The sequence below is a fragment of the Ursus arctos genome, unplaced genomic scaffold, assembly GCF_023065955.2.
Source record: "Ursus arctos isolate Adak ecotype North America unplaced genomic scaffold, UrsArc2.0 scaffold_1, whole genome shotgun sequence".
NCBI lineage: Eukaryota > Metazoa > Chordata > Mammalia > Carnivora > Ursidae > Ursus > Ursus arctos.
This window is the reverse complement of record NW_026622763.1, coordinates 10,410,386-10,430,928: the sequence shown is the minus strand read 5'-3', so window position 1 is coordinate 10,430,928 and position 20,543 is coordinate 10,410,386. Positions and strand designations below refer to the sequence as shown.

The window sequence follows — 20,543 nt, the reverse complement described above, 5'->3', positions numbered from 1 at the left end:
AACACATTAAAAAAAAAGGAATGTATTTAAGGATCACTTGGCTTACTCAGTTTATATTCCCAAACTTCAAGCTAAAAATTAATCTGGAAAGAACACGTTAGCTATGGAGAAAGTGTAACAAGTAATCCTTTGCCTCATTCCTTAAATTCAAAGTCACTGATATAACTGGGGAGGGGGGCAAGGTAACTGTGCGTACCACTTGCCAAACACTGTTACTCACTTAGTTCTCTAGGCAACACACAAATGAAACCATTCTAACTCCACAGGTGAGGAATCTGAGGCTTCTAGAGATTAAGTGACTTCCCTAGAGTAGAGGCTGGTAAAAACGCAGCTGCCATCTGTCCTGGTCTGGGAGCAGGAAGACAGGACTTCCCCGCCCTGAGTTCTTATCTCCCTGGCCATTCCCTCAGGTCACTGTGGGTGGAGAGCATGCGGGGAGAGGGGAGCAACTGATTATGGTTTTCTGTTCAAGGAGGCATTTTCTACCCCCTCCATTCCTTCACAGTTCTCTTCCCCACTCACCCTCAGAGCTGCATCAGGAGTAGCAGGTGACGGGCACCGCTCCCAGAAATGCCCGGGGTGGGGGGGTTTCTCCCCTTCCAGAACTCTGCAGTTCGTTATCACATCATACCACTCAATCACTCCCCAGGCTTGCCTAATTGCACCACACAGGAGAGAAAAGCAGATTTCACCTCTCTCAGCCTATCCTTAAAATGGGAATAATACCTTTTCAGAGGATTATTCAAAAGAGAATATCAGAAAGTGTAAATTCTACAGTACTGAGCAATGCGTCACACACTAAAGGCTGAGGTCCTTGCACAAAGCTTTACTTTGCCGAGGATCCAAGCAAAGTAATCCTCAATGAAACAGCTCACATCATGTAGGGAGGGGTCCAATGCCTTTGTAATCACAAAGTTAAAGACAGTATTTTAACAACCTGTGTAGGAAATGTCTCCTCCGGATTAAGTCTATTACCTGGTTTCATTCACAGTGAATGAAGTGAATGAAGAATAGTGAACTTCAGCAGGCCTTCTTGGCTTTCATCTGTCCCAAAGCTACCACCTTACAGTTCACAGTTCCAAAAGGTGCAATTCTTAGTTCTAGAACCAATCCTGTGTTAATCTTTGAATTAGGAAAAGGGTAAAAATAGCAAAAAATTTCGAAGTCCCAATTTGATAACCTTGTTAACTTCCAAAACAGAATTAGGGATGGGGTAGGGCAAATAAATAAAAATTAAATATATATACACACACGTGTGTGTGCGCACACGTGTGTGCGTGTGTGCGCGTGCGAGTGTGTGCGTGCGCACGCGTGTGTGCGCGTGTGAGTGTGAGTGTGTGTGTGCGTGCGCGTGCGTACGCGTGTGCACGTGTGTGTGGCATTAAGGCAAACAAGTGTCCACTTCATCATCAATATGTCCTACGTGCCAGATACCATTGCGGTGCTCTATGGCATTAACCTATTTTATCCACATAGTAGCATTTACTCTGTAGAGATCTTATTTCCTCCACCTTACAAATGAAGAATGGAAGGCACTGAGAGGGTAAGTGACTTGCCCACATGGCCGCCCAACAGCTCAGCCTCAGCAAGGCAGCTGGGGAACGTGGCCATCTGGTCTACCACTCCCGCCGTATCATTCACTCTGTGTTCCCCTAATCTCAGCCATCCTAAACCATTCAGGGTTCTTCAGACAGACAGTGTGCTTAACTGCAACCCATCCCACCACCGTGTGCACCAGGCTCACGCACGCACGTACGCACACCTCATTCTTGCCTTTGCTTGGGGCTTTTCTGTCTCCTCACTAAACCATCCTCTCCTTCCAAAGGACAGAAATTTCATTCCATGAATGAATGTAAGATGCCTGTAAGAATCCATTACTATATTTAAGATCCAAGAGTTCTTTGGAAGAAGATGCTAAAGCTTCCTCTGTAACAAGCCATTCTTGCAAAGCTGTTCCTTATCTCCAAGTCAGAACTCCCCACACAGGTTGCCTGGGGTTCTCTTTCCTCTCTTGTCCCTAATTATTCCCCCCACGGCACACTTCTACCCCTTCCTTCTGGCTCCAGCCTTTAGGAAAGATCTGGCCAATGACAAAAAGGTTGATCTGGGACATTGCAGACCTCTATGCAACAGCTGGCCACCCATTCCTTAGGACTCCATGTCAGAAGAAGAGGACATACTTTGTTTTACAAACAGTTTTCACCATACACAAAATTAGCCACTGGGCTTGGTGGTAAGACACCACACGTAACACACTGGCTTCACACTGCACTGAGAAGTGAACATCCGATGGTTTAAGGATCTTACAGACAGAGCATCCCCTCCTGTTTTCAGAGACCTTTAAAAACACCATTACAAGGAAGAGGATATGGCATGGCCTCAAAGAAACAGTGTAATAGATGTCACAGAGCCAATGCAATAAACATCAAATACTATTAGCAGGTAACTCTTCAATTAACGAAAAAGGTTTTAACTGATGTGTCAAAACTACTGTTTTTAACTGAATCAATGACTATTTGTCATGTGACACAGAAGTAGAGGCTACTTTAAATAAGATATGCCAAAAAAAGATATTCAGTTCAGCATTATTAATAACAGCAACAAAAAGGGAGGAGAGAAAAAAATGAAATGGAAATAAAGTCACGCCTACTGTTCAATTTTCTGAGTATCTATAGAGTATCTACTTCAGTGTCAAGGCACCCAGCTTACTGTCAGGGATACAATGTTTTAAAAAGACAGATATGGCTCTTCCCTCATAGAGTTTCCATTCTATTACAGGAGACAGTAAAATAATTACATTGTCTATTTTCTTCCAGCAGTTATGCCACTATGCTCCGGTAAATAACAAAAAGAAACAGAGAAATAATATGCAGACATTTTAAATGATGGTAAAAAGGTTTTAGTGATGACAGAAAATGGGGCACCTGGGTGGCTCAGTCAGTTAAGCGGCTGCCTTCAGGTCAAGTCATGATCCCAGGGTCCTGGGATCGGGCCCCAGACCCAGCTCCCTGCTCAGCGGGGAGTCTGTTTCTCCCCATCCCTCTGCCCCTCCCCCTCCCTCTTCCCCGACTCATGCCCTATCTGTCTAATAAAATCTTTAAAAAAAAAGAGACAGAAAGTATTACAAGAACAGTTTTTAATAAAATCAAGAAACAATTTTATGAAGAATTTGATCTCATCGATGTAAAAAAAAAAAGGTATACAAAGGAGATGCAATGATTGTAAAATCCATCTGTAAGAATATTTGATTTAGAGTAGCTAAGAAAAATGATGAAAGGAACTTTTACACTGGAATAGGGACAATTTCCAAGCCACAAGGAATAGTTCAATGTGAAATGGGGCAAGAATCAATGACTATCAGGGCTATTGGACAAACACCTATACATGGGTCTGTTTCTGGACTAATACTCAAGAATACAGCTTTTTTAAATGCTCCAAGTGGCATTTTAAACCAGTGAGACAAGGATAAAATAGGCAGTAACTAGTAGGTTAACTATTTAGAAAAATAAAGGTAGACCCTTATATCACATCATAAATTCCAAATGCAACGTGACAGTATAAATCTCACTGGTAAAGCTGAAATGTGTGTGTGTGTGTGTGTGTGTGTGTCCGTATATATAATGTAATAATTCAAAACATCACTAAATACCTAATTATTAAGTTTCAAAAAAACATTCCAAATGCATTTCAATGTTAAAATTTAGAACCCTGGGGCGCCTGGGTGGCACAGAGGTTAAGCGTCTGCCTTCGGCTCAGGGCGTGATCCCAGCGTTCTGGGATCGAGCCCCACATCAGGCTCCTCCGCTATGAGCCTGCTTCTTCCTCTTCCACTCCCCCTGCTTGTGTTCTCTCTCTCGCTGGCTGTCTCTATCTCTGTCGAATAAATAAATAAAATCTTAAAAAAAAAAAAATTTAGAACCCATGAAATGAAATTTAGGAAACTACTAAGCAATTCTGGGGGCAGGCATTCTTAGAGTAGAAGAAAAGCTATTTTAAAAGACTGAAAGATTTTACAATAGACACTTCAAATAAACTTTTTACACACAAAAAAAAACCATGATATAGATCCCACAGCATGAATATAGTTATCACACAATAAATATAGTTAAACGGCCAGCAACCAACAGGAGAAAATGTCTGCAACGAACAGCAACTAGAAGGCTGACACCCTCCATATATGGCGTGCTCTTACCATCAACAAGATATAAACACCCCGACAGAAAAATGTGCGAAGAACACGAACATAATTGATGGAGAAACTTAGAAGATCAAGAACTCTATTTTACAATATTCAACCACACTGGCTGCTACATGCTAGCTCACGATAAGCACTATGATAGAAATGCTGCTTTAAGTTCTACGTTTCACTACTCAGACAAAAGCCACCATGTCCAATACTGGGAAAGAGATAGTAGAACGTGCCCGGCTGGCTAGTGTTGTCAGCTGGAGCATTCTGCTGCGAAGGCAAACGCAATTTGGTAAAAATGCGTCGAAAGCCTTATTCAAACCCTTTGGTCCAATAATCCTACTTCGAAGGTAATTTACTATTTTTTTTTTAAACATTTTACACAAAGACAACAACTAAAGCTAAGTGTCCATCCATGAAACTGGTGAAAGCCACGGACCTGTAACCTGTGATACTATGCACCCATTACAAAAATTTAAGTTCTCAAAGCATTTTGAGTGAAATGAGGAAAGCTCATCAATCTAGTATATCCGGAGCTGGACTAATGCTTAAAGACGCACACATGAACGTACGTGGGAATCAGGTTAGCAGCGGTCCTCGGGTGAAATTGGAAGCGATTTCAATTTTTTCTTCTCATCTTCTTCCTTATACGTGTCTAAATCATCCAAATTTTCGGGGCGCCTGGGTGGCACAGCGGTTAAGCGTCTGCCTTCGGCTCAGGGCGTGATCCCGGCGTTATGGGATTGAGCCCCACGTCAGGCTCCTCTGCTATGAGCCTGCTTCTTCCTCTCCCACTCCCCCTGCTTGTGTTCCCTCTCTCACTGGCTGTCTCTATCTCTGTCAAATAAATAAATAAAAATCTTAAAAAAATAAAATAAAATAAAATAAATCATCCAAATTTTCTACAATGAGCATGCTCCTTTAATAACCAGGAAAATGCAACTTAAAAAGTATCTAAAGTAAATACACCAAACTGACACAGGATGGTAACAGCATAAGGCAACTCTTTTCCCGTTTTAACTTTTCTATCCTGAACAAAGGAGAAAGTCTGTTTTTTGTTTTGTTTTTTTTAAATTTTATGTATTTATTTGACAGAGAGAGAGATAGCCAGGGAGAGAGGGAACACAAGCAGGGGGAGTGGGAGAGGAAGAAGCAGGCTCCCAGCAGCGCAGGGAGCCCAATGCGGGGCTCGATCCCAGAACCCTGGGATCACACCCTGAGCCAAAGGCAGAGGCTCAACGACTGAGCCACCCAGGCACCCACTGAACAGAGAAGAAAATCTTAAAAAGGCCTAGCATGAGGAGTGCCAAACATGGTGCAAAGCTGGCTGATTACAGGGAGGAGGGCTTGGAGGCAAGGCAGGCCAGGCAGGCAAAGGCTTTGCAGAGGAGGGGGAGGGTGGATGGCGGGTGCACACTCAGTGTCTCCACTCACTCCTTCCTCAGCACCGCAGCATGGGGCCAGGAACAAGACCAGCCTCGGAGCCCAGCGCTCCGTGAACATTAGCGCATCTCTTCAGGCTACCTTTAGGCAAAAAAGCAGAGGCCCGGGGAGGAAAGCAAAGCTCCCCAGGTTGGTAGCATTTGACCTTCTTTGCAAAAGAAAGAAAACGGCCGAAGCCAGTCCACAGACAAGCACAGGGGCACAGAGGTCCTCGTCCACAGGGTCGCATCCCCAGCGGTCAGGGCCCGAGTCAGGCGCCTGGCAACTGACAGAGTTTGGGCTTGGCAACCAGCTGAGGCCACAGAGCTACCCGCAGGGAGCATCGTACCCTGCCACTGGGCCACCCCAAGCCCGGGAGGAGGCTGCTTCCATCCATAGGCGGATGCAGAGCCCCCCGCCCAGAAGCTGGCAAGCCCGCAGAGGACCAGCCTGAGGATCGGGCTGATTCCCACCCCTGGCGGGCTCTCCAAATTAAGGCCTCCAAGTTCTACGGAAGGGCGGCAGGCCGGGGACGACCAGCTGCTTCCACACTGCAGCTCCCGTGCGATTCAGTGCGACCCCACAGAGCACACCGTGGTCCCCCTGCCCCTCTGCTCTGCCTGCTTAAAAACACAGGGGCGATTAAGCCACTTGATGCCAGGGTGTCGACGAGGTGACCCGGGAAGGAAGTGCAATAAACACATACACACGATCACACAGAAACCACAAAAAACGCCATCTGTTAGGACACTGATCCACGTGTCCTGATAAAGGGAATCAGCAACTGTACAGCCATTATCATACCAGGCACTCTAAACAGCTGCATTCTTTCATGTCACAAAATTACACTTCTCCGTTTACATCAAGACACAGAGAAAAAGGAAAGGCAGCTCAGTCACGGCGTGAGGAAGTGCAAGAGTGGAGATTCAAATGGCAAAGCCCGTGCCACTTGTCTCAGGAAACGGTGAACGGTCCTGGCGCCACCACCACATGGGACTTCTGCCTGGCACGCGTGGAACCGAAGGGACAGCAGACCTCATATATCTAAGGTGCTCCATGTATGTCCAGCAAAGGATACGGGCCACGGTCACAGTAAACAGGAATTCTAACAACAGCTGCCGATGACAGCCTCTGCCCCGGGGAGGGCGCACCCCCGGCTGGCCCGAGCAACTCCATACTGAGCCGCCCACCTTCCAGACCACGACGCGGAGGCTCAGGGAGCTCTCACCGCCAGGAAGTGGAATCTTTCTGGCACAACAGTCTCCTTCCCAACTAACCCCACTGTGACCGGGCACGGAAACCAGCTAAGGAAGCCCAAGTGCGTCATCCGGGTCACCTCCCCGTTCCTGCTGGGAGGTCTGCCCCGCACCCAGGCTCTGCCCTGGCTTAGCGTGGCGGCCACTACCTTGGTTGAGATAGGTCAGAGTCTCTTCGTGCAGCTTCACGGCGGGCGATGTGGCCGCGCACAGCACGTACTGCAGGGGCGGCAGGCGGGCCTCGTTCTCGGGGGACAGCTGGGGCTCCTCTTGCTTGAAGATGGGCAGGGCGAGCACATCACTGCAACACACAGGAGGGGGCGGTCAGGAGCAGGGCCCCCAGGAGCCCACCGGCAAAGACAGAGCCAAGCTGGAGAAGTGGGCCCTGACCAGGGCCATCAAGGGCAACACAGCAGAGCCGCTGCAGTGTGCCGCCGGGGTGCAGACCTCACGCATCACCAGCGCTCCAGGATGCTCGTTTCAAACCGAGCCATCCAATCCTTGATTCTATTTTTCACTCAATGACCCTCCAGAGATTTACTGAATCAAATCAGGGAGGCAAAAACGCCAAGTTACCTAATATCTACAGATTACCGAAATCATCTCTGTGACAACTGGCAGCAACAGAGTGAACTTTAAATGCCACATGGTTGCCATCCACAAGAGATTGCTCATTATGTAGTCTTGCTCTTAGTCGAAGAATCTGAACAAACATTTTCATTTTTTTAAGTAAACTATTCTACTCCTCAGCGGCTTCTCAGACCAATTCAACCTTGTCCTCAGGGCTCTGTAAACTATGCAAATAAAACTGCATTTCACTCATCCAGGCTGTGACACCCACCACTCCCCATCTTTTTTTTAAAAAAAAAAAAAAAGGACAGTTGGCCCATAACCCTGATTTTAAGGGTCATACTAATACCTCCTAAATGCAAATGAGGAGGAAAGACTTAGGTTTTAATTCAATTTTCTTAATCAAATGCAAAATATCAAGATGCTCAGAAATCCTTTTCCTTCACCTCTGAACAAAACTCTCCACTATAACCAAAAAAATCAGCCTCCCATTAGCCTGGGACTTGTCTCTAGATGTACTTTTTAAATGCCCTGGCAAGGGAAAAAGGAAATTCTCGAGAACATGAATGACCCATGAGCAGGAGAGGCTTAGTTTAAGACCTCTAAATTATAAACAGCATAGAAACAGGTGCCCCAAAAGTGCCAGTGCCCTTATCTTGATAACCCTCCTCCCTCTGAGTGTCCCAGGTTATGAATCAGATTCACCGACCCCACTTCACTATATAAACAGCCGTCACTGGTACAACGTGTTCCTCATACAATACAATAAACCAGTCTTCTCTAAAACACAAACCCAGCACACACCCCAGCAATCCCAAACAATTCTCAGAAGTTAAAGTCTGGCTTGGAGCACACCTGGAAACTCTGTGTGGGGGCTGCCTCTGCCACCGTCCCCAGCCCAAAGACAGGAGCGCAGTGGTCTCTTGGCTCCCCCCACACCTCACCTTCCTTTTGCCACACTGGTGCACACTCCCAGCCCAAGTGGTTATCTAGGAACATAGGAGCAGCAGGCCTGCTCACCTGGGGATTGCATAATTTCATGTTTGCCGAGACTGTGTTAAGTTAATAATCCATGGGCTGCTGCCTTTAAATTTAAAGAAAAGAAAAAAAGAGAAAGAAAGGAAAAAAAGAAAAGGAAAGGAAAGAAAAAAGAGAAGTAGGGGTGGTAAGAACCATCACTCAACAGTAATTTATTTCAAGCCTGGCACCCTTATTTGCCAAGGAATAAAAGTCACGAGAACATCAAACAGAAAAGGGGAAGAAAGGAGTAAAGGCCACTACCTTGGTAAGGTCAGACAACTTGCAGAGGTTCTGCAGGGCAAGGAAATGACCGAAAATAAAATACACTAACCAAGGAAAAAGACAAGACTCTCTCTAGAGTTGAGGAAACCAATGGCATAGTCACTGACCATCACTTTGGCCTTCAATGAGGTCAGCCTCTAAAAGGGTTAAAACCCCAGTTTCCAAGACATGAAATAAAAAAATTTTTTCTCAACAGCATGGATCAAATGCTTCCTTATGCACGGTCCCTGAATGACCCCAGAAACCAGTATGGCTTTCTGGCACCTTTCACCCCAATTCCCACCCCACTTCCCAACCCCTGAAACAATACCAAAATCCTAAAAAGGTATCTAAGGAATTCCACAGACCAATTTCCATTTCAGAAGCAGAAGCACCTCCCATACAAGGGGAGAACTGTTCCTAATGGGATGACACTTTAAGTATCCAGGAAGTTTTAAATACACTCACATTCCACTCAAGGTCACCTTCAAACTCACTTTTAAGATATGGCAACATATTTAACGGCCACAAACTAAAATGTAGGCAAAACCACAACCATAACCCATCACACAGTACAATAAAAATGGACTCCATTGCAGCATTTCAGGCAGGTGAATGGACACAATTTTCTGCAGAGACTAACACCTGCCCTGTGGACTTGTGACATGCCCCAGAGCAGCTTCCCTCTGGTGACATTTCCATGGTCTGCAGGGAAGGCCATCATTCCCTAATTAAGTGTGAGAGTTAGGAGACCTCCTCCTATTCAGGCGCATGAATAAAAAACAGAGGACACATCAGATAAACCCAATCATTTCTTTGCTTCTGGAACGGGGCTGTCTTCAGAGAGGACTAGTGGACACATACTTATCAGAAACCAGGATTTCCAAATAACGTGTACTGTAAATCTGAGTGGGAACTTCTTGGGAGGGAGAAAAAAAAAAGGGCACTCAGAATAGCTCTCACTTCAGGGCTATCGGCACCAGCGATTCCTCCCAGCTCATCATTCACTTTCTCTGAGCCCATACCAAATGCCCTTTGGGTTAAATTAGGCACATTTCATAAACTGTGACTAGGATGGAAATAAAGACAGGCTAAAGCTGGTTCAGGCGAGTTCAGTAAATGAAATGACTGCCCATTAGTGCCCAGCGAGCTGCAGAACAGGGAAAAACAATCCTCCAGGAACTGAAGCTAACGGGGCTCTGACTTCCTTAAAGGGGATAAGAGAGAACTTTGAAAAACAAGCAGGACTTACTTTTCCCTTTGAAGAGCACTAGTCAAGTCCCTGCAGAAGAAGAAAGATTTCCATCAAGGGCAATAAACGTGCGCGCCCCAGGCCAATACACGCAAGACCACCTGGAGGGAGGGGGCAGCCAGTCCCTCTGAGCCCCCGCCCGCCGGCCCGCGAGGCTGAATCGCAAGGTCGGCCCTCGCCGCTCACTCTCCCCCTCCGGCCGCCCAAGGACACCGGAGAGGGCGCGAGGTTCGGAGAGACCCGGGCAGAGAGGGGCAAAGAGCAGGGGACTAGACTTCCCCGCGACGGGCACCGGACTGAGGGCAGGAAGTTTCTTCTGCTCCGACGCGAGCGGGGAGAGGAGAGACGGGGGAGGCAGACGGCCCCGGAGGCTGCGGCCAGCAGGTATGTGCTCCGCGCCCGCCAGGGTCGTCAAGGGACGACGGGTCCCGCCGGGGTCCGTCCCAGGCGGGACCCTGGGCGATGTCCCTCCCAGTCCACAAAAGGGCGGACAGCCGGGGGCGGGGGGGGGGGGGGGGGGCGGGCGCAGCGAGGGCACTCAGGACCCGGGACCCTGCGGCTCCCGCCCCGCCCCGGGACGTCCGACGGCGCCTCGCCCGCGGACCCCGGCCGCGCCCCGTCCAGCCGGGGCGGCGCGGCCCTTACCGCAGGTAGCTGCCGGAGTTGTGCTGGTTATAGTGCTCGGGCTGCGTGTGCCAGAACAGCATGGCTGCAGCTCCGCGCCCGCCGCGCCCCAGGCGTAGCAGCGAACCAGCTGCGGTCCGCGCTCACCTCTCCCGCTCCCCTGGAAGCCGCGCTCACAACCGGCGGCGCCGCCAGCCCGGCGCATTTATGGACGGCCCGGGGGCGGAGCCACGGCCGGACCCGCCCCACTCAGGCGGCGCGGCGGGGCGGTGGCCTTCGGAGGCCGCGCACCTGGCTGACCCGCTCGGGCGTGCCCTTCCCGGGAGCGAGCGCGCCTCGGGGCTGCGGGACTGGCGGGGGTGGCGCGGCCGCGGACAGGGGCTGAGGCCTGGCCTACTCTTTCGCCCCCGAGGGTGGAGTCCAGGTGACCCTCACCACCGCCCCGACGACCTCCCGCGTTTCCCCAGCGCACCGCCCTTGACTGCGCCCAGGGCGGGTCGCCACAGCGGCACCGCGGCTGGGGAAAGGCTGCCCTGAGCTTGGATGTTAGGGTCCCCGAACCGGACATTCTCCACCCCCTTACCTTGCTCTTGTTTTTTCATTCCACTTTACACTCTCTGCAATCGCGGTACTTTTTGTTCATTGTCTTTTCCACTAGAACGTAAGCTGCAAGAGGGCAAGGCCTGGACTCCAGCTCATCGTGTTTTCCCAGTGCCTAGAAAACTGCTTGGGATATAGTAAATGCTTCATAAATATTTGTTGAATAAATATGAAAAAAAGGAATGCATCGAGTGGGTAATCAGAGGAGGCTTCCTGAAGGAAGTGACATTGCGCCAAGACCTTACAGACTTGGAGGAAGCATCTCTCTGAGCATCTGGAGGGGAAGTGGGTCCAGGCTCTGGTTAGTAATTGCCAAGGCAGACCAACTTTAGCATGGCTGGGGCTGGGTGACCAAGGGGATAAGGAAATAAGGTGAGAGAGGTGGACACGGCAGATCACAGAGGGCCTGGCAGGCCCCGGCATGGAGCTGGGATTTCTAAGGGTGTTTTCAGCTTCAGAAGAGAAGTTGAATATGTGATTTGCCTTTTAGAAAGATCCGTCTGGAAGAAGTATAGACAGTGGCTCATGGTGCAGGGGGGGTGGGGGCGGGGGTGGTCAATAAGGACGGAGTGGAGGTCATGGAGCCATGACTCACACCCAAGTGATATCCCCCGCTCCATGCCACAGAGCATGGAACAGAGGAGCTGGACATTCTGTCTCTGAGTGTTGATGGAATGGAATGAAATCCCTTGAAGCCCCAGACTTGCAACTCCAGCTCCCCCAAGCATGGATGTGGGTAAAACCCTCCCTCACTCTGCTCTCGAAGCAACTCTTCCTCCAGCACAGGTCATGGCTGGCAAGACACTTCCTCAAAGCAGCTCTCAGGGACTACTACCTCCCCACTGCTCTTCTACCCCATGAGGAAAATAGAAATGTGTCATCCAAACCCCCGGCAAGGAAGGACTTACGGTGTGAGCCACGAGGAGTGCTGTAAGCAGAGAGCCCTTGGCCATCAGCCCCTTCAGGGACAGCCTTTGCGGCAGAGAGCCTCCTTGCCCACCCTCCCTGGGTGTCCACATCCCAATGCCCATTGAGACAGGAGAATGAAAGTCTGGCCATCTCTGCGGATTGGCTCTTTTAGCCCCAGGACTCCCCGAGGGGCCCGTCAAATGTGTCATGGGTACCTCCCATGGGACCTCCCTCAGTCCACTCCTGCTTCCTTCCCATCCCTTGCACAGGTGCTAATCTCAAGGAAACTTCCTAATAAACATCCTGAACGCTAAGCTCTGTCTCAGGGTCCATGACAAGCACAGCATCTAAGTGGGAGGCTCTCTGGGGTGGTGTGCGAAGAGCACACCCGTAATGGATCCCTTCACTGGACAAGTACCCCAGAGCACCTGCCACGTGCAGACATGGCACGGGGTGTGGGTGGCACTCTAACTGGAGAGGCCGGTGGGAAAGCAAGAGTAGAGGCTGCTCTAGGAGTACGACGGAGGGTTGTGGAGCTCTGGACAGCCCCCCGGGAAAGTGATGTCTCCTGCTGGATGGGTAAGCGGAAGTTAGGCCAATCTGTGAAGCGGGGCTTGGAGGAGGGTCTCCAGCTATGCACACAGCATGTGCAAAAGCCCAGAGGAAGGGCTCCAGTCGTGGGAAACAGATGACCCAGGTTCGGACCTGGGTTTTCCACCTGACTTCGTCAGGATCTGTGACCCTGGGTGGAATAAATGGACTGCGTGCTGCTTCTCTCATCAGGAGGGCCCTGTGACTTGCTTTGACCATAGAATGCCAGGGAAATGATGCTGGCCCTGTTCCAGGCTGGCCCCTAGGAGGCCGGGCAGCCTTCTGCCTCTGCTTTCCTGGAGTTCCGGACCATCCTGTAGAGTGGAGATCAAAGCCCAGCCTGCCCCCAACCATTCCAGCCCCATCAGAGGCCATCTCAGATTTGGCAATGGATCTGCTCCTGCAGATACCACACAGAATGAGCGTGAGTCCTGCCACCCGGCCCTGCCCAAAATGCAGACTTAAGAGCCCATGATCTTCGGCCACCATCAATTCCTGTCCTAAACCCGGGCATTCCTTTCTTGGAACGAGGTTGGGCAGATGTGCTGGGATCCAGATGTGTGTCTGCTCCTGAGTAGTAGCCTGGGGCCCCCCCAGCGTCCTCAAAGGACAGCACCCTCTTGGCCACTCCACAAGGGATGCCAGCTGCACTTAGAGGAGGTCACCATGAAGAATCTGGAGACTGATACCCGGGGGGATGGTTTCCACGAGTGAACAGGAGTTTAAGGATGGCCAAAGTAGGTGGGGAGGTATCCTAGCCAGAGGGAAAAGTCTGTATAATTATGTTTATCCCCGTATTGTTTATAATAGTAAACATTGGAGACAAAGGAAATGTCCATCAGTGGGAGGCTAGAGATATCATCTGCGGCCTGTTCACATGACGGAATTCTCCACACGCTTGAAAATGAACTAAAGCTCCATGGATGACACTCACAGCATGAGGTAAGGCAAAGAAGAGCAAGACGTGGATTACTATTGTATAATACGCTTTATCAGGTTTAGCAACATGCAGAATAGCACTAGCGGTTGTACACGAGTCTTTACCTATGCGGCAGGAAGTAATAGACCCAAGTCTCAGAGCAGGGATTACCTCTGCGGAGGGGGGCTCATGTCGGGGCTCACACAGGGGCCGTCAACTGTGGGCCATTACCATGAGCGGCCATTAGAACATTCTTATATATTCTGGCAATCTGAAATATTTCATTAATAGGTGTATTTTTAAAAATTTTTTTTAAGATCTTGTTTATTTATTTGAGAGAAGAGAGAAAAAGCATGAGCAGGGGAAGGGGCAAAGGGAAAGGAAGAAGCAGACTCCCTGCTGAGCAGGGAGCCCAATGCAGAGCTCCGATCCCAGGACCCTGAGATCACGACCCTGAGATCACGAACTAAGTCAAAGGCAGACGCCTAACCAACTGAGCCACCCAGGCACCCTTCATTCATAGATTTATTTTTGGGTACATGCAAAGCCCAGAAGCATCGGCAGCCAAGGGTGTGGCATAGAAAAGAAAAGAAAAGGATCACATTTGCCCTGAACCACAATTCAAGTTTCACATGCTTTGCCTGGAGAGGACAGAGCCCCTTCTAAAACAACTGGAAAAGGCAGGTATGGAGGCTCCCAGGTATTTGTAGGTAGCAAGCAGCTTCCCGTCTGCCCAGACCCCGTGACCTTTCCCTGGACAGGCCCAGCCCATGCCCTGATGTCAGCCCCTCAGGGCCCATACACGGACGAGGGACTGCTCATTCTGGGGGAAGGTGAGAAGGAGGCGTCCACACCTGCTGTCCACGTCCTGGGAGGGCAGCGCTAGTGGACTAACAATGTCTGATGCTAAAAAGCCATTGATTTTGCTGACTGGGGCTCCCCGAAGGGGAGAAGAACTGAGACCCCCAACTGGGGGTTTTGGGAATAGCTACTCTGGGCTGGATGCTTTTCACAGTAGCCCTGGGGGGGAGGGGCAGTGTACCCTTTTGCAGACGGGGAAGGAGAAGCTGCCACAGAGTAAGGGAGCAGCTGGAGTGTGTAAGGCCACACTCCAGGAAGAGGCCGAGGGCCAAGAGGAGGGGCAGACTGTGGTGCCTGCATAGCCACCCCTCCCTAGAGGGACACCTTGTCTGCCCCTTGGCAAGGTCCCCGGCAGGTTCCCCTAGGTAGGGTGCCTCTGCAGAGCTCATAGGCAGGCATTTCCTCCTGGGGAGAGCCTCTCCCGTGGGTGCTGTTATGCCCACAGGCTAAACACGGAGAGTGCAACACTGTTAGGCTGGAGGCCGGGCCAGCCCTCACTGCTGTGCACATGGCCCAGACAGGAAAATGGGAGAGCCCGGGACTGGCAAGAGGGAGCCCGCCTAGCCCTGGTCTCTGGCCTGCCTGGCCCTCCTTAAAGTGCCCCAGACCCTGACTCCCACTGAGGGGCAGTGCCCTAGGCAGGGGATAAGGAGGAAGCTCCCACCTGCTGAGCGCCGCTCTGCATAGCTATTAACTTAATTCATGCAATCCCCACTTCACCTCTGCAAGGAGGGGAACTGGCTCCGAAGGTTGCAGTGACTTGCCTAAGGCAAGGTGACCGAGATTCAAAATTTGAACCCAGGCCATCTGACTCTGGACCTCTGTACTCGGTGCCCTGTTTGGCATAACCCCTTGACCCTCAGCCTAGGCCAGGGTATGGGAGGGGCAGCTGTGCACAGGGTTCTAGCCCAACCCAGGTCACACCCAACCTGCACCCAACAGCTGGGGACGGCTAGGATGTCTGAGGCCCTTGGGAGCTGACAGCCCTCCTGGGAAGGCAATGATCTTCCTTTGAGTCAGTGCCCTCAACAGGCTCTGGAATCTCCCAGGCAGAGGCCATGTCCTCCTCCAAAATGCATGCCCTGCCCCTGACACGGGGTCATCATTATGAGCCGCTGGATTAATCTGATTGACATTAACTGCCATGAGACAGCCTGGTGGGTGTTCGAATCGGAAACTCACCAGTGTGGTCTGTTACATCATTAACTAATCTTCTGGGAATAACCTAGAAATGCACCCAAAATTCAAAGGGTGGTACCAGGAAAGGAAAATCTCCTCCCTGCCCCCTCCACTTCTCCCCTCATTCAACTTTCCAGGGTTAGCAGTTTCCCTGGGCTCTTCCCAAATGTGTATGGGAGGCACACTAGGGATTTCGAGCTATCTAGAAATTTTAGAGCTAGGTAACACAGACAGGCTTCCTGGAGGAGGAGAGGAGGGGTAATTTGAGCTGGGGCCCTGAGGGAGGTAGGATTTCTGTGGTGAAAGAACAGAAGGGATTCTCCAGGCGTGAGGAACAGTGCGAGCAAAGGTGCAGAGGGAGAAAGAGTGTGCTGCTCTAGGGTTACAATAATGGGGGAGCCATGGGGTGTCCCCCTGGAGTAAGAAGGGGCCAAGTGACCGTAACTCTCCGTGACCTCTGACTTCTGGGGAGGGGACTGGTTGTGCCACCTTGGGCAAGTCACTTAACCTCTCTGTTGCTGGGTGCATGGGGGACGTTTGCTGAGGAGCGATCAGCAGCCGTCCAGGAGTGAGTGAGGGTAGGAGTGGGCAGAGGATCGGATTCAGCTGTGGTGGCTCTGGAGCTGAGATGGTCCTCAGAATTGTCCAGAAATTGAGCAAGGGATACACCCACACTCACGAATGTCCGTCCGATGCAGGTTGCCCCTAGGGAAGGGTGATGACCTTGAGCAAAGTGACTCAGCTGGAGGCGAGTCCTGGAGAGTGACCCAGACAGTGGTAGAACGCCCTGGGGGAGCCTGAGTGCCTCGGCCGGGTAGGGGACCTGGCGGGGCACAGCACCCCCCAGGCTCTCCGAGCTGAGTCTCATTCATGACATGAAGGTGATGACACCCGCATCTTGCAGCTCCTGGGAGGATTCGGGGAGACAGTCCCTGGGGCGTGCAGGGCACCCTCTCCCTACCTTCTCTAAAGCACTTTCCACTTTTCAGCCGCACATCACCAATCTCGTTTTTAATTCTCGAACATTTAAAAGTGTGTGGTGGATCCAAAACCCAGGGGCTGGTTAGAGTTTCATTCTGCTGCAAGCAACAAAAGCCCCCAAATAAAGAGGGCTTAAAGGAGATAGACACTTCTTTCTCCCGTAACTTCTGTTAAGTCTAGAGTTAACACCATCCAATACGGTACCCACGAGCCCCACGTGGCCATGGAGCATTGGAAATATGGCCAGCCTTAGTCAGGATGTGTTGTAAGTGGAAGGTACAGCGATCCCCCCTTATCCGCAGTTCTAATTCCCCGCAGTCAGCCGCGGCGGGGAGCAGACGATCCTCCTTCTGATACATCGTCAGAAGGTCATAGCAGCCTGACGCAACGTCACTGTGCCTCCGTCATTCCCCTCCTGTCACCTCATCACATAGGCATTTTGTCATCTCTCAGCATCCCAAGAAGGAGGGTGAGCACAGGACAATAAAGATATCGTGAGAGAGACAGAGAGGCCACATTCACGTAACTTTTATTGGTGTGTTGTTTTTTGTTTTTTGGGTTTTTTTAAAGATTTTATTTATTTATTTGACAGAGAGAGACAGCCAGCGAGAGAGGGAACACAAGCAGGGGGAGTGGGAGAGGAAGAAGCAGGCTCATCGCGGAAGAGCCTGATGTGGGGCTCGATCCCATAACGCCAGGATCACGCCCTGAGCCGAAGGCAGACGCCTAATGACTGCGCCACCCAGGCGCCCCTGGTGTATTGTTAATAATTGTTCTATTCTGTTCGTAGTTACTGTGATGAGCCTCATCTATCTGTTAAGCTTTATCATAGGTATGTACGCATAGGAAAAACTTGTGTATACAGGGCTCGGTACTATGTGCGGTTTCAGGCGTCCCCTGGAGAACTTGAAACATTCCCCCATGGATAAGGGGGAACTACTGTACACACCAATTTTAAAGATTTTATATGAGGGGCGCCTGAGTGGCTCAGTGGGTTAAGCGTCTGCCTTCGGCTCGGTCATGATCCCAGGGTCCTGGGCTCGAGCCCGATGTCAGGCTCCCTGCTCGGCAGGGAGTCTGCTTCTCCCTCTCCCTCTGCTCCTCCCCACTGTACTTGTACTCTCTCTCTGCCTCTCAAATAAATAAATAAGATCTTTAAAAAATAAATAATAAATAATACAGATTTTATATGAGAAAAGAGTAATATGGCCCTGTCAATTTTTATATGAATCCTGTGATAAGTGACAGTATTTTTAATATATTGAGTCAAATGCTCTATATTATTAAAATTAATTTCACCCGTATATTTTTACTTTTTTTGATGTGGCTACTAAAAAAATTAAATTTAAATACGTGGTCTGCATTTGTAGCTTGCGTTATATTCCTATTGGACAGAACTGCTCTAGGGCAGTGGGTTTTTGGTTTGTTTGTTTTTTTTTTAAGATTTTATTTATTCAAGAGAGAGAGTGCCCACAAGTTGGGGGGTGAGCAGAGGGAGAGGGAGAGGGAACAGCAAACTCCCTGCTGAGCACAGGGCTCAACGCAGGACTCCCCTTGGGAAACAGACACTGAGTCATAGGGCAAGACACTGAGATGCAGGGCGAGAGGTGGGGCTCCATCCCAGGACCCCGAGATTATGACCTGAGCCAAAGTCAGACACTTAACGGACTGAGCCACCCAGACGCCCCTCTAGAGCAGTGGTTCTTAACCAAAGGTGACTTTGGCACCCCCAGAGAACAGATGGCAATCTCTAGAGGTAGTTTTGGTTGTCGCACCTCAGGGAGTGGGGTGCTACTGGCGTCTAGTGGGTGGAGGCCAGGGATGGTACTAAATACCCTGCAAAGCATAGGACAGTCCCCATTCTAAGAATTAGAAGATACCAATAGGGCTCAGGTTGAGAAACCCTGGTCTAGAGGTCCACGCCATTGATCTATAGTGTTCTACAGTATCAGGAACCCTGCTTTCTTATACCTTCTTTGCCATGTGTGCCTTCCATTGGCAACATTGTGGCACACTCTAAAGTGGCTGCTGGAGCTCCAGCCATCATGACAGCATTCTGTCCAGCCCCGAAGAGGAAGGGCAGAATAAGGGCACACCTTCTTTCCTCGAGGAAGATGTGAATACCACTTCTGCTTACTCCCCATTAATTGGAACCTAGTCGCCTGGCCTCATGTTGCTGTATGGGAAGCTGGGAAATGTAGTCCTTAGTGGAGTGGCATGTGCCCGGCTGAAAACTCAGGAGTTTCTTACTGAGGAAGACGGGAAAATGGGTCTGAGGAGGAGACTGGTATCTGCCGTACCTTGCCAGGGGCACCAGACAAGGAATATTATTCCAATTTTACAGAAACGAAACAGAGGCACCCGCGTAAGGGGACCAGTCCAGATTAAATGGCAGACACAAGCCTGAACTGAGGGCTCCCGAATCCCGGCTGTCTCTTCCTCACTCCCTGCTACCCTGCAGACTTGGCAAAATCATACTTTTGTCCTTTGAATCCCATTGGCCAATTGTGCATATTTTCATCTCCGTCCCCACGGCAGCAATTTCTCTGTCAAGCACTTTACTCACTCTCTGAAGGAAGAGAGTAACTTCTCAAAGATTTCCCTTCAAATTCAGATAAAGCCTGGAACTGACTTAACAACACTGTACGAATCCCAGTTTCTTAGCTCTGACGAATGTACGTAGACCCTAGGATGATAACAATGGCGGAAACTGGGTGAACGGTATATGGGAATTCTCTGTGTCATACTGGCAACTTTTCTCTAAGTCTGAAGTTACTCCAAAACAAAAAATCCTTAAAAAAAGAAAAATCTTACTTTGGAATTCAGATAGTCAAGTTGATAGATTTCGGCATGAGTGGTTTGGTTTTCTTAAAGCAAAGGTCATCCCAACGACTCACATTTATCATTCACCAAACAGCCCAGACAGGGCAGAAATATTCTAACAAAGAACTAGCGTACATCCAGCCCTTAGCATGTTCCAAGAGTTGTACGGGAACGTTAGGCTTATGAGCTAGCCTGGTTCTCACAAACAGCCCTATGAGACAGCTGCTGTGCCCATTTTACAGATGAGGCTGTGCAGGTCGGAGAGATGGGGCAACCTTCACAGGGGCACATGGCTAACAAGAGGAGGGGCTACGTTCTGAGCCCCAGTCCCTCCCACTCCAAAGACCCTGCTACTGCCTTCTACGAACCTCCCCTCTCTATTTAGATTCTCCCATCATTCTCTTCAGTAGTCGAGTGTTCTCATTCTGATGCAGACGGCCCTACTGCCCACTCAGCGAACCGCCCTGGGCAGAGTCAGCGCCATGCATTGTGGCACAGTGCCTTCCCCCCAGGGGCCAAACAAGAGCTCTGCTATCTGCTTTATACCTCCCTCTGCAAACTTCCCCAGTTACAAGTGCCAGCCTCCGCAGGGAGGCCAGATTTAGCACCTCTTCCTCAGGGGGCTGCTACCCCAGAGAAACAGGGAAAGCAAAGATTGGGACTGCAGAGAGCCCTTCCCCATCGGAACGGCCGAGGTGTTTAACCTCCCACCCATCATCCCATTAACTCTCTCAACATCCTAGGGAGGTAGAAGGCATCACACCCACTTCACTGATGAGAAAACTGAGGCCCTGAGATTCAGCCACTTATCTAAACTTATTTAGCTGGAGCCAGGATGGGGCCCAGTGTTGTCTGTCCAACTGCACTGGCCTAAAAGGAGAGTGCCCAGCTGGGACCAGACTCAGGATGGCTCCCCAAGGGAGGCAGGAGATGCTGGACAGGTTGCGAGTGGAGTCTTAGCTCCTGGGAGAAAGAAGCAGGCCTCAAACTCAGAGACCCTTCTTATTCCCCTGCTGTCCTTGGAGAGGTTGTCCCCACTGCCACCATGCCTTTACACCCAGGAGTCTCCTGCCTGAGAGGCTCTCTCCT

The 20,543-nt window shown here is 50.2% G+C and overlaps 1 protein-coding gene across 2 annotated transcripts in view; it reads right to left on the bottom strand.

Moving 5' to 3' along the window:
* The window catches only part of TFCP2L1 (transcription factor CP2 like 1), a 65,228-nt gene extending 54,439 nt beyond the window's left edge, over positions 1-10,789 (bottom strand). The window contains exons 1-3 of one of the 2 annotated variants that reach the window (XM_026510162.4): positions 10,613-10,770; positions 9,968-9,997; positions 7,014-7,165 (exon numbers count right to left, since the gene is read on the bottom strand). In XM_026510162.4, the coding sequence (XP_026365947.1) occupies positions 7,014-7,165; positions 9,968-9,997; positions 10,613-10,674 (244 nt within the window). In that variant the 5' untranslated portion in view covers positions 10,675-10,770. Of the gene's footprint in view, positions 1-7,013; positions 7,166-9,967; positions 9,998-10,612 lie in introns of both variants that reach the window. The other variant, XM_026510163.4, reaches the window with a different exon arrangement.
* Between the last annotated feature and the right edge of the window lie 9,754 nt (positions 10,790-20,543).